The sequence below is a fragment of the Excalfactoria chinensis genome, chromosome 3, assembly GCF_039878825.1.
Source record: "Excalfactoria chinensis isolate bCotChi1 chromosome 3, bCotChi1.hap2, whole genome shotgun sequence".
Lineage (NCBI taxonomy): Eukaryota > Metazoa > Chordata > Aves > Galliformes > Phasianidae > Excalfactoria > Excalfactoria chinensis.
The window spans coordinates 42,611,918-42,624,477 of record NC_092827.1 but is presented as its reverse complement, the minus strand read 5'-3'; the positions used below and the strand labels follow the sequence as shown (position 1 = coordinate 42,624,477).

The window sequence follows — 12,560 nt, the reverse complement described above, 5'->3', positions numbered from 1 at the left end:
TGCCCAAGGAAGTGGTGGAGTCGCCATTCCTGGAGGTTCTCAAGGAAAGGATGGATGTGGCACTTAGGGACACGGGTTAGTGGGTGTGATGATGTTGGGTTAATAGCTGGACTAGGGGTTCTCAGTGGTCTTTTCCAGCCTAAATGATTCTATGATTCCATGAATTCCAGATGTTTAAAAATTGCTACTATTTTTGCCCAGTAATGACTGAGTTCATATTAATCTGTAAAAAGACAAACAGCATTATGCTTCAACAGTTGTTTTCCTTAGGGAGCAGCTTTCCCATTTCCTTCAGTACCCTATCATTTGTGGGTAAGGAATGGTGCCCCTTTCTGAGTCCCACACGCTATCCTTCTCCTTTCACCTAGCTTTTCTTTGGGTCTGCTCACAGAATTCAAGAATTCTGCTTCTACATCAAATTAAATAAAACCTGCAGATTAACCTGGCTCTGTATTACCTTGCTCTCTGAGAGCATTGATGTAATCCAGCCCCTATGGAGGATGGCACAGTTTTACCTTCTCAACTGTACTAGAGATGTGCAAACACTTCCAAGACTGAGGAACCTGTGAATATGAGTAGAGGCACAGCTTTGGATTTGGAGAATCTGAAATGCTGCTTATCAGGGAATGGACAGCAGCTAAGTTGTTGTTTTAAGAACCCAGCGTTAAGCATTTGTATCTGTATGAGTTTGTTCATTGGACTGAAATACAGTGGGTGTTGAAGAAGTGTAATTCTCAATCAAGAAGATTGAGAATTCAATCAAAACATCTCAAGAAGAAAAAAAACATCTCAAGAAGAAAACAAGAAGAAGGTGGCTTAAAATCATCTCTGTTATCAGTGGACTAAATGTTGCCCAAAGAGATCTATGTAAGATAAAATTTGGGTGTGTGGGGATGCTCCTTAGTTCCAGTAATCTTGTTTCCTGCCTTCTGCAACAGCAGCATTGCCTAAGTCTGTTATTTGCTGTGTTCCATCCAACCAAGTTCTAAGTTTTTTTTAGCCACAACTGGAAATTTTACATTCCCTTTTATATCGCTGTAACTCTTACTATTGCAGCTTTTCTAGGAGGATTCATGCTGCATTGCATTTCTACCCCCAGTCTGTATGGACTGTAGATTTTTATTGTATTGAGCTTTAAAGTGGCCATATCCCGCAGCGTCCAACAGCTATTGGAAGTTTCAATAATAAAACTGGATGGTGGGAGGTTATTTCATTTTTCATTTTCTCAAGGTCTAAGTAACTTACAGAAAACCCATCTTTTGGAAATGGGATGCTTCCTTTCTGGCCCAAATGCAAGTTCTAGGGACATTATGAGCACAGACTGATTTTCAAGGAGGTAAAATAGCTGGAGTCAGTAGAAGAACATCGCTGAGTATTTTATTCCAAAGACACAAGGTGTTTTTTAAATAAACTTTAAGGCATCTAGAAGCCTATTGCAATCAGAATTTCATCTATTATTAACGAAAAGAGTTGAAACTCTCGGGTATTCATTAGGAGAGAAGAGTTGTACAGGCTGTTCAAATATTCTCTCTGTGGTGTTAGAAGTGCAGATACAACAGGCTCCTGCTATCAAAACAGAAACACTAAAACTTGCAGGGTGAGATAAGCGAATCCAGATAATAGGGTTGTAAATATAAACAGGCCTTTTAAGCAGTAAAAAGCCCACCTAAAACACTGCTGTTTGTCTAAATCTGACTAATAATGCAAGCAAGATTTTGGGAAAAAAAAGAAAAAGCATTTGAAACTCCTTGTTTAAATTAGTAGCACATGTCAAAGCCAACGGGGTTTTTTTGGCAGAAGGATTCTGCAGCCCTTGCTGGACATGTGAATTCCAACAGGGAACGCGAAGATTGCTTCATTTAGTTTCATATCTGGGTTTTACTGGGAGGGAGGGGACAGAAGAAAGGAAGAGAAGGGCGTTTTCCTGGATAATACCACGATGAGCAAAACCTGGCTTCATTGTCTTTCCAAGGACGCCAATGACTGTGGCTCCAGGCAACAATGTCCCTTTCTTTCCAATCTTTTTTAAAAGAAAAGGGAAGTGAAGAGCTGTTTGTGTTTTCACTCCCCTCCACCCCTTCCTCAGGGTTTTTCTTCCAGCGTGTATTTCGTTATCAAGTTTCAGAGTGTGCCTGCAGCACTGAGTAATACACTGGATAAAGTACCAAACATTTGATATCTTAGAATAATAAATCAGTTGGGAAGGAGCTTTCCTGCTGATGTTGCTTCCATCCGTGCTGTACTTATAGGAGTACTGCCAAAAGAAAAACAAAGAATTCGGTTTATTTGGGGTTTAGGTATATACAGTGGATAAGTTACTTGGTAACACTAATTTTCATAGCCTTTTGTATTTAAGGGAGGTGCAGTGCTTGGACTAAGCTCTTAGCTCAAAATATGAAGTAGTTCGTACGTAAAAACAGTGCTGGTTTTGGTAGGCAATGTGAGCAAAATGCCCAATTTTCTTACAGCATCTCACAAACAGCAAGGCCAGGTTTGAGCTGATGCGTCCTTTGGGTTGGTGATGACTCAAAGACCACCAGCGTTCTTTTGCCATTTAATGAAAAAGCAGAATATGTTTGAAGATGTTCTAGTTAGATCATATGATCACGGAACGGCTTGGGTTGGGAGGCACCTCAAAGATCATCCAGTTCCAACCTCCTGCCGTGAGCAGAGCTGCCAACAACAAGGAACATCCAAAAGTTTGCTCTGTGCGTGGCAAGCTTTCCTGGTTTGTTGTGAGCAGCAGTTTGGACTTGATAATACAGGAGAACACCATCCAATGTCTGCAGAGGACTCTGTAAGCTACAGACCATGTTACACGTAGCACCACGAATATAGTAAGTGAATGCAGGTGATAAGTCTAACACAAGAAGCCAGTGCTAACGTTGTTTGCAGGATAGGGAATACTATGAGCCAGTAATCTTACTCTTCCTTTTGCAATCATCATTGCTGAAGGAGACAGTAAAGTGAGGTTTGTAGGTGGATGAGGCAGTTTTCTGGGAGGTTCCTCCGTGTGCAGTAGCAGTACGAAACAGCCTGTCAGTGCTTGTTTGGAAAGCTAAGGTGATGCAGTGGCCTAACCAGAACTGGAAAGCAACCAGGGCTTGACCAAATGAGACACTCATGGGGCTGCCTGTGAGAGGCTCTGAAAGTGAAAACAAGCCACTGTATTTGACATGGTGGGCAAGAAGAAGCAAAAGGCAAGAGCATGGAAGGGACAGTTACAGCCAGAGGCTGGGAAAAATGATCATTACAGAGACATTGCAAATGGATTATCAGCAGGAGGAAATTGCCCTGTCAAGATAAGAGGAAATGGTATTTTGTAATCGTAACATGAGATGAGAATCTAGATGTGGGTGGTCAGGAAATGCTCTATCTTACAGATGCTCATTTCAAAGCGTCTTTTAGAATTAAACACAGCTAGAAGATGAGGACGCAGAGTAAAGCCCAGATCCAAGGATACTGCTGAGTTGCCAGCCTAAATGCCACTCAGAGTAAGGATACTGCTCTCACCGGTCAAGGTGTAGGGTAGGCAAATGAGTCTGTACTGAAGAAGGTTGTTGAATTATTTCTGGCAAATGCATGGAGTGAAAAGAAGAGATCCTCTGAGTCCTGAACGTGAGGCCAGAATGATCTTCAAGAAAGCACCCTGAAAGAACAAGGTGCGATGATGGGGTCTTGGATGCAGGGGTTGAATCAGCTAGCACAAAGAGTTATATGAGTGTATGTGTTTCTAAATTTGGTCATATAGGAACTTCAGTGTCCCTCCTGGTTTTCCTGCAGGGCTGGTTGGCAGGATCCATTTAGTCAGGGCAATGAAGTCAGCTGTTGCTTTTCAGCAGAGGACTGGGGCAGGAGTTGCCAACAAGGGAGCATAAGGCATGCAGTCAAAATGCATGTTTTCCCTGTAATATGACTGCGTGCCTGTGGTGTCAGTCTTACCTTTGGTACCATAAAAAAGCCAAAGGAGTAACTGGAAGAGATATTTAAAAACAAAGCTAAGGCTGACTACAATTAAGATATGTCACAAAGCACTTGTATGGTGAATTGTAATGTGAGTAAATGTACAGACAGCAGAGAAATCATGAGTTGAAGAGGTTACATAGCCTGGGTTACCTCTTAAATAGAAAACATGATGGTAGAATAATTTATTTGCTTATTGGAGAGAGACCTACAGTTCTTCCATGGGGCTGTTTTGTTTGACCACAGAGTTGTCTTCTGAACAACTTTGTCCTCTTCTGGACCGGGATGGAACAATACAGTGTGGCAGAAGCAATACTGTCCAGCACAGACCATTAGCAGAGTGAGCTTTGGACTTGATGTGAAAGTAATGCTGCTGGACGTGCCCAGCAGCCTCAAGCAGCAGAGCTTGTCCTCTTGAAGCTTCTGCAGCACAACCTCACGAAGTCCTTAAAGAAAGGCCTACACTCAGGGTGTTCTAAAAATTAATCCTAGTTTTTAGAATTCAGAATGGTGTTTGTTATAATGCAACCATTTTCTTTAACATTTCGTGTAACGTGGCCACTGTTGCTGGGTTAGGAAAGTGCCAAATCCTACCTGTTCTGAGTAAGCCAAGAGGGTTACTGTGGGAGCAGCATTTTAGTCATCACTGAACGCTGTAGCTCTCTACTGAAAAAGCAAAAAGTCCGGGTAGCCTTGCAGGAGATGAAGAGCTGAAACCAGACATCAGAGTGGTCTGGGGTTTTATTTTTCCTCTTAACCAAAAGAAATGATTGTGGTTGGGAACACTGCATGTATTGTAGATATGGTTATACCTGAGTTAATTTTCCCATGATTCAGTCGTCTGTCCTTCCCTTCCCAGGCATGAATAACCGTGAAGTCTTGGAGCAAGTAGAACGCGGTTATCGGATGCCGTGTCCTCAGGACTGTCCCATCTCCTTGCACGAGCTCATGATCCACTGCTGGAAAAAAGACCCAGAGGAGCGTCCAACTTTTGAATATTTGCAGGGTTTTCTCGAAGACTACTTCACTGCAACAGAACCCCAGTACCAGCCCGGTGACAACCTGTAACTCCCTGTTTCTCCACACACTGTCGCCAATTGCCAGGTGTCCCTCAGCCCTGCCCCACCTGCCCTTCAGCGTCCAGCTCCGTGATCGGCTTCCAGGAGTGCAGCAGCATCTCCCAGCACCGCTGGGCACAGAGGGGCTGGAGCTGGGAACTCGCGCAGCCCTCGCCTATGACCACTCGTCCTAATAATCTGAATGTTCCTGGATGAAAAGGAGAAAAACACTTGTTTCTTTTCTTAATCAGAGACTCCTAAACTGCATTATATCGATGTTATGTAAACTCTGTTCATTGTAAATAGTAACTCGGTGCCAATAACTGATCCTAGTGCTTTCCTTTTTTTAAAACGCAAAACCTATGTGATTTTAACCGGTCTTCTCCTGATCCGACTAAAAGTATTATTTTCCAGAAGTGGCCTCTTTGTCTAAAACTTTTCTTTTTTTTCTTTTTTTCTTTCTTTCTTTTTTTTTTTTTCTCACGTTTTAACAAAAAAAAAAACAAAAAACAAAAAAACAAAAAAAAATCAGGACAAGTGTTTGTTTTTTTGCTTTTTTATATATATAAGATATATATAATATATATACATACGTGTACATACCGTATATGGGCGCTGTTGCAGAGGAAGCTCGTTTTGAACGGAATGAATCCCGCTGCAACAGTACCCAGACAAGTGAGGATTTTACTGCAGACATGAAAACACTGGCGGGATCGTGGAGGCCAGTGGTCTAATTTTTGGCTTTTGCCAAGCATGATTTTTTTAAATTGGATTGCACTTTTTTTTTTTTGTTTGTTTCTGATGATGTACCTGTAGATGGTTGTAACTTTGCTCTTTCAGGAACCATGTGCTGTATTTACAGTAATGTTTCCCACGTTGAACAAGTGTGCGATGGTTTGTTCTTGAAACGAAAGCGAGCGTATTTAAAGCGAGAGAACTACAGCATCACCCTTGGAACTGGAAAATGGAAACTGCGAGGACTTCTTGTATCAGAACGTGTGTACCGGAACGTTTCAAAAAGATTTATTAAACCGTGTAACCACATCCAGATGGTCTTAAAATCATAGCATTTTAGCCATGTCCGATGCTAAACCGTTGGTCACGCGACTAGGATTCTTCTGTTTTACGTGTAACATCTTTTTTCCATTGTAAGATAAGTGTTCAGTGTCCTGTACTGCTAATGAAAGTACTTTCTCTGTGTCTGCAAGTTCTCCAGTGGAATTACTATGCACTTCTTTACATTTCATGGGAGATGCACAGAACAAAGTATTACCTTTTCGGTTGTCTGTACCAGCCTTGAATTACTTACGTTTAACCAAAAAAAAAGAAAAAAGAAAAAAAAAAGGCAACAAAAAAATAACAACAAAAAAAAATCCTTTCTATTTCTATTGAGTTTTTAATACTGAGTTGCGAATTTTAAAGTCTTAATTACATTTTGTTATGGTTTATTTGCAAGTTTACATTTTAAAACTGTTTAACTTTCTTAATTTAGTAATTAAAACAAAGAAAAAAAATCAAAAAAAAAATGAAACAAAGAGCATTTGACATTTGGATAGTTGTTCTTTTGTTTAAATTGTGGAGATAACGGTGGAGAGGAGATAAGAAGGTTTCAAGAAGGGGCATCCGAGCTCTATGGGGCTTCGTATTTGGTAGGAGCGTGCGGACCTATGGGGCATCGTTTTCAGAACTCAGAAGCCAGTGGGTTTGCAAGCAACTAGAGTTCAACTGTAAGGAAGGTGGCTGAGTGCACAGCTGGCCTCTCCTCTGTTTTGCGGAAGAGATTCTTCTTCAGTAGTTCCTTTGCTTTTAATGTGAATACAAGTGTTGCAGGAAAAAGAAACCTATGCCTTGCATTGTTGTCGTTGCTTTCAAATATTGCAGCCAAGTCAGACTTCATGAGGGTTGAATTGTTTGTTGTTTTTTTTTTAATTATTTAATAATTAGGTTGTGAGTCCACAGTCTGAATAGCCACACGTTTTCTAAAGGGAACTTTTATCTGTTCCTGAAACGTTACATGATGATGAATTAAGGTTTGGAGAAAACGTTCTCATCATTGTTTTAATATTTCCTATACAAAGCAGTGACTGCAAATCCTCTTGCAAAGAGAGTTCTGCACTCAGCCTTTCTCCGAGCACAAATTTACACAGCAGTGTTGCCTGTTACCAGGTTTCCATGATAAATCGGTTAACCTTTTACATGTAGAGTCTACAAGTGACGTTATGTACATGGCTATATTCAGTGTTTCTGTACCTGTAGCTGTGGAACACCGAAGAGGCCACGATTCTTGTTGGACTTTTAAAAATCAGTCTCCTCTTAATACTTACAAGGTGAGTTGTGGTCCTTTTTCCCACAGCTAGCCCCTGCCTTAAAGCATCACCCCACTGCGCTAAGCTCTCTGCAGCAGCTCGGCTGGCTGACAAAGCCAAAACATCACGTACCCAGATGAGGGTGGCAAAGCACGGTCATTCTTCCAAGCTCTATAGCAGATGGGATGAGGCTAAAACATTTGGGATTTTGCCCGTGTTTCTCATTGGAAATAAGACTGAGATGGGGAGTCGTTGGGATTTTATGGCCTTTATTTCTGATTCTCGGGTTTGCGGTTCCTCGTGTCACATTCAGCCTGTGAGTGCCTGCCCGCAGCCATGTGCAGGCTGCTGCTCCTGCCGGGGGGCAGATCCAGACCATTTCTCATCGGTAGCTCTTCTCCTTCTTTTTCTTAATGTTGGGAGTTTTGTTGTTTGGGTTTTTTAATCTCTCAAATAAAAGACATTAGTAAAATTTAAACAAGGTTGTTAGCATTTTTGCTGTAAATTAATAAGACGTTTTCCTTAGCCGCTGTGTATACACCACACATAGCTGTGCGGTGCCTGTAGAAGTAGAAAATATCCTCTTTTCTCCAATAGTTGTGTTTAATGTAAGGCTAAATAAATCGCAGCTAGGTGAAGACGGTTGGCCAAAAGCTCCCTGTGGCAGCCCACCTGACTCCAAACCAACACAAAGAGATGACCCACCAACAGCTGGGAGGACTCTGGGGGTGACCCCTTCCTGTGGGCGGATTCATCCTGTGCCAGTCCCATTAAGAAACGACAGGCAGAGATGCTACATTGCCACAAAGGGGACAGTTGATGCCTGATAGCATATTTCTGTGGGAAGGAAATAATGTGAGACTTGGTGGATCCTACGAAAGATCCAAAGTTTGTCAAAGGCACCGACACGATTTTCTTAGGCTTCTGTAAATGGTATTCAGCTTAGTTCTATGTGATGCTCTGACTTCAGTTTAATTACCACTGTAGGAAATTAATACAAAGTAAATACAAAGTGGAAAACTGATGAACTGCTAACATTACCAAAATAATCCCATATGGAAAATCTGTCTGCAGTGTGAGCGTTCCTCATGAAGTCTCTGTCCTGGGAAGAACTCACTGCGCACCACGAGGGCAGAGCACTGCGTGTATTTGACCTTGCCACAGAACTTGGAGGTGAGTGGGAAGTTGGTCAGATTTATTTGGATAAGGACTGCCCATTTCTCAGATGCTCAAATAAAGAATGCAGCACGCTAATGATAGCTACCATATTGCACCCTGAGGGTCTGAGGGCCTCATGTGGGGCTGAACCCAATATGCGAGAGCTATTAGTGTATATACAGTAGCTCCTCTTCTAATGCGAGAGAATATTCATCCATCAAAAGCGGCTTTTCCTGTCTAATGGGAAATTACCACCAGCAGTGCAGACAAAAACATATTTATTTTCTCAAATCATGTCAGTTTGAGGGTCTGCCTGTCTTTCAAGAGTAATTGAAGTCTGTTTGCAGCTCGGCAGTCTCATTGTGTTCTGCAATCTCGGTAAGCGGTGATTATAATTTCCTGTGACTCACGCACTGAAGGGGCTTCTGTGCGTCAGGGCAGCGTTCCCTGCCACCTTCACTGAAGAAGGAGACACTTTAAGTTTGGATTTTTTTGCACAGACCAAAAGAGAATCAACATTCTATCAGCAGAAAAGGAAAAAGGGCCCCTGGCCAAGCTGCCGCCCACACGGAACATAAAGCTCTGCTTCCCAGGGCCGTTGACTTACAGCATAGCTCTGATAGCTGAAACCGGGGTGCTGAGATGGGGTCTGAACATGAGGAGGGAAGTGCCAGCTTCAGTTCTGTCTGTGAGATGTTTTCTGTTAATGTTTAATACAGCCAATGTTCTTGTGCGTGTGTATCAAAATGCAATCCACACGCAACATCCATACCTACACAAACATCAATCCATCTCCTTGCATTCTCCCCCTGTAGCAGCACACTTAACAAAAATGCATTTGTAAACCAGGGCATGAGTGGAATGGAGGACAGAATGGTGTTAATAACAAAAGAGCTTCTCTTGTAGGCCTTCTTTCTTCCTCTTTGCTGGCTCCCACTCCTTGCCCAGGCCAGGAGAGGGGTGGTGAGCACAGCCCTGCAGTCTTTGGGGCCTGCAGAGGCACAGAGACTGTGCAGCTGATTCATGAGTCAGGGAGGGAAAACCTTTCTCCCAAGGGCACGGCTGCAACGTGGGGCCTGCAGAGGAGGGAGAGGAGTGCCCTGCTGGGATGCACAGCGTTCTGTGTGACGTATGGGGAGAGCCAGAGGACCCAGCACCGACTGTGCTGGTAGCATCTGCTTTCCACTGTGGGCCATCAGATGACAGCAGAGCAGTGAGCTCAGGCTGCAGATGCTTTTACGCAATGTAAACATCTTCTGTGATGAAGGGAGAGTGAATAGCATATACGTAAGATAGTGGACAAAATGCCCCAGGACCTGCGTGTCTGTGTCTGAAGGGAAGGCATTATGCCTGCCTACCTGAGGCAGATGGGAGCCTGATTGTTGTGCTCATTGCTGGGAATAACTCATCATTAAGCTCCATAAATGGCTACAAGGGCAAAGAGCACAGATATGAGATTCTCCTCCTTCCTCCCTGGCCAGGCTGCAGCTCACTGAGTGCTCTGGACCGCCTTTTTGTGAATCAGCATTTGTTGCTGAGCCCCTGCAATCAGAGCACTGTGAAATGTGTGGGGCTGCTGGTGGTCCCATCTTCACACCAATCCCTGAGGCTGGAGCAGGTGGATTTTCTTTCAAGGAAAAAAACAAACAAACAAATAAATAAATAAAAGGCAGAGAAGGTTTCTGACCATGCTGTAGCTTTATCTGCTTACTCTGGGGTTCACTCTCATGCTGAGAGCCTGCCCAAAACTCTGGCACTGCTGACTCAGTATTCACACCCGCAATGCTCTGGGCTGCCTTCCAGCCTCGTCACACCCCAGGATTTCCCTCAGAAGTTGTCTAGGGAGGCTCCCTCCTGCTGGAAAATGGATGTGGTCGTGCCCTTTTGGCTCACACGGCATCTGCACTCCTTGCCATTGGCCATGGCCTGGGCACAATCAGGTGAAGCCCTCCATGGGAGCCACTGTGACGCAGGGCTCAGCTCCATCTGCACTGACAACCCAGGAGTCAGGAGCAGGTGCTAACTCCTGGTCTACTAAAAAAAAAAGTAAAAAGCCACATTGGGAATTGATTTGTATTCTAAAGGCAGAGGCTGAGGTACGTTTGATCATCTGAGAACTAAAGTTTGCCCTCGATTCCCATGCCTCCCACGTGCAGCCAGGCCTCCAGTGAGCTTTGTACATGACCTCACATACATCCCATGTATCAAACACACACTTGCATCCTGAACATTTGCATATGGCACACGTCTTCTGTTCCACTTGGGTGGCCATACCCTCCTGCCTCTAACTCCATTGCTCACCCCACAGCTCCCCGTGCATGACTCTGGGCGTGTGTTGCTGAAGAAGTACGTCCTCTGGTCTTGCAGAGAGTGGGAGCTCTGTTAATTGTCAAATGTCGAGTGGGTAATGATCAATGGATGCCTAATTGGAAGCAACGGGGAATAAAATAGGTATTACTTAGCTCCCGCTCTTAATTAAGGGGATACAGAGTGCTGTGGGGAAAATCTTAACAAATGGCAGGAGGGTTTTTGTCATTATGCAAGGTTTAATTAGAAGCAGCGCATAAGCTGACGTGGAGAAGGTACTTTCTTTTCTCCCCTTTCAGGTGTCTTTCCAGGGCGAGACTAAAAGATGACAAAGCAAAAGCCTAAAAAAAAGAAGTGGAAAATATTTGTGCAGGCATGTGCACAACACTACACAGCAGGAAATGGAAGCAAACCCCTTTGCAGTGGATCTGGCCAACCAAGGCAGGTGGAATGAAATGCTCCTTCCGATGTCTCCAGATTAACTCACATCACTAATGCGAAAAGCTGAGCAATGTGCAGTGCTTTACTCCAAGCAGTGAATCATTTGGGAACAAAAGCATCGATGATGAAGTTAATTCTATGTGTATGTAAATGCCGTAGAAGCCGCAGGAAGCAGCACCAGCCGTTGGCATTGTCTTCCTGATCAAAAAAAGCAATGTTAATCCTGAAGGACGAGCAACAGCTTTTGATAAAAAATGGCTCAGCGTCATTTTGCCAATGAAAACAACCCAACCTGCACTTGAATATTAATCTGTAGCTTCTGCGATGGGTGCGATATGACACAGCGCATCCTACTCTTAAATACTGCACAGACGAGAGACTAACTTTAAAGTGTTTCGGGTTTGATCCAGCACTCTGTAAAGACAGTAGGCAGACTTCAGGTCTATAAAACAGCCTTCAGAACACCATTAGGATGGCCTGGGGTTGGGGAGTAGGACAGGCTCTGGAAAATCTGGGATAAATCTAGTCAAGTTTTCTCCATTTCCTAATCCAAAAGGAGTTAGTTAATTGCTTCTACAGTTCTGTGGGAGAGTGTTCAGGTGGACCTCAGCTTTGCTCTGGCTGACGGGAAGCCAGGTTTGGTGTGACTCAGGGCTGGGTCATTCCTTCACAGGCCTTGAGCCCTGCTCAGGCAGTACTCCCCTCCACGGCCCAGTTCTGAGGGCAGTAAAGGATGCACATTCCTGGTTGTGTTAAAGCAGGAGCACTGACACGCATCTGTGGGATGACGCTGTTAACTGAATGTTTTCTGGCTTCAGCCCAGAAGCATACTTTTGGATGACCCAAAAGGAAAGCTGAGTGTCCTAAGCGGAGGAGGGAGGAAAGGAGAGCAGAGGGTGGGACAGAGGGCTGGGCTGAGCTCCTGATGTCTCTGGGAAGAAGGTAAGACCTGGGGAGCACCACTGTCTATTTAACAGTGCTTAGCATTCAGCCTGGTGTTGCTCCCAGCCATCTGAATGTTCCCATAGAAATCTAAGAAGAGGAAATAAATGTATGGGCCATGGCTGAACCTCGCAGCCATGAGCAGGGCTGGAGGGTGGTGTATCTCCATAAGGGGGATCCCTGTGCCCCGGGATGGGTGCAGGAGCAAGGAGCACTGCCTGACCTCAGGGAACGTGATTTAGACGTGTGCAGGCCAGCCGGTCAAGCATGAAGCCAGCAGCCGCCTGAAGGATGAAGAGCTGCGCAGAGCCACAGCCAAGACAGATTCTTCCTAGGGCTAAACTAAAATGTAGGGTAAAGATCAGGAGGAGCTCCAGGCGGGGAG

The 12,560-nt window shown here is 44.1% G+C and overlaps 1 protein-coding gene across 3 annotated transcripts in view; it reads left to right on the top strand.

The window, feature by feature from the left end:
* The window catches only part of FYN (FYN proto-oncogene, Src family tyrosine kinase), a 130,359-nt gene extending 123,841 nt beyond the window's left edge, over positions 1-6,518 (top strand). For 2 of the 3 annotated variants that reach the window (XM_072331617.1, XM_072331616.1), the window contains one exon: positions 4,823-6,338. In XM_072331617.1, coding sequence (XP_072187718.1) covers positions 4,823-5,031 — 209 coding nt within the window. In that variant the 3' untranslated portion in view covers positions 5,032-6,338. Of the gene's footprint in view, positions 1-4,822 lie in introns of all 3 variants that reach the window. The other variant, XM_072331618.1, reaches the window with a different exon arrangement.
* Positions 6,519-12,560: the final 6,042 nt, after the last annotated feature.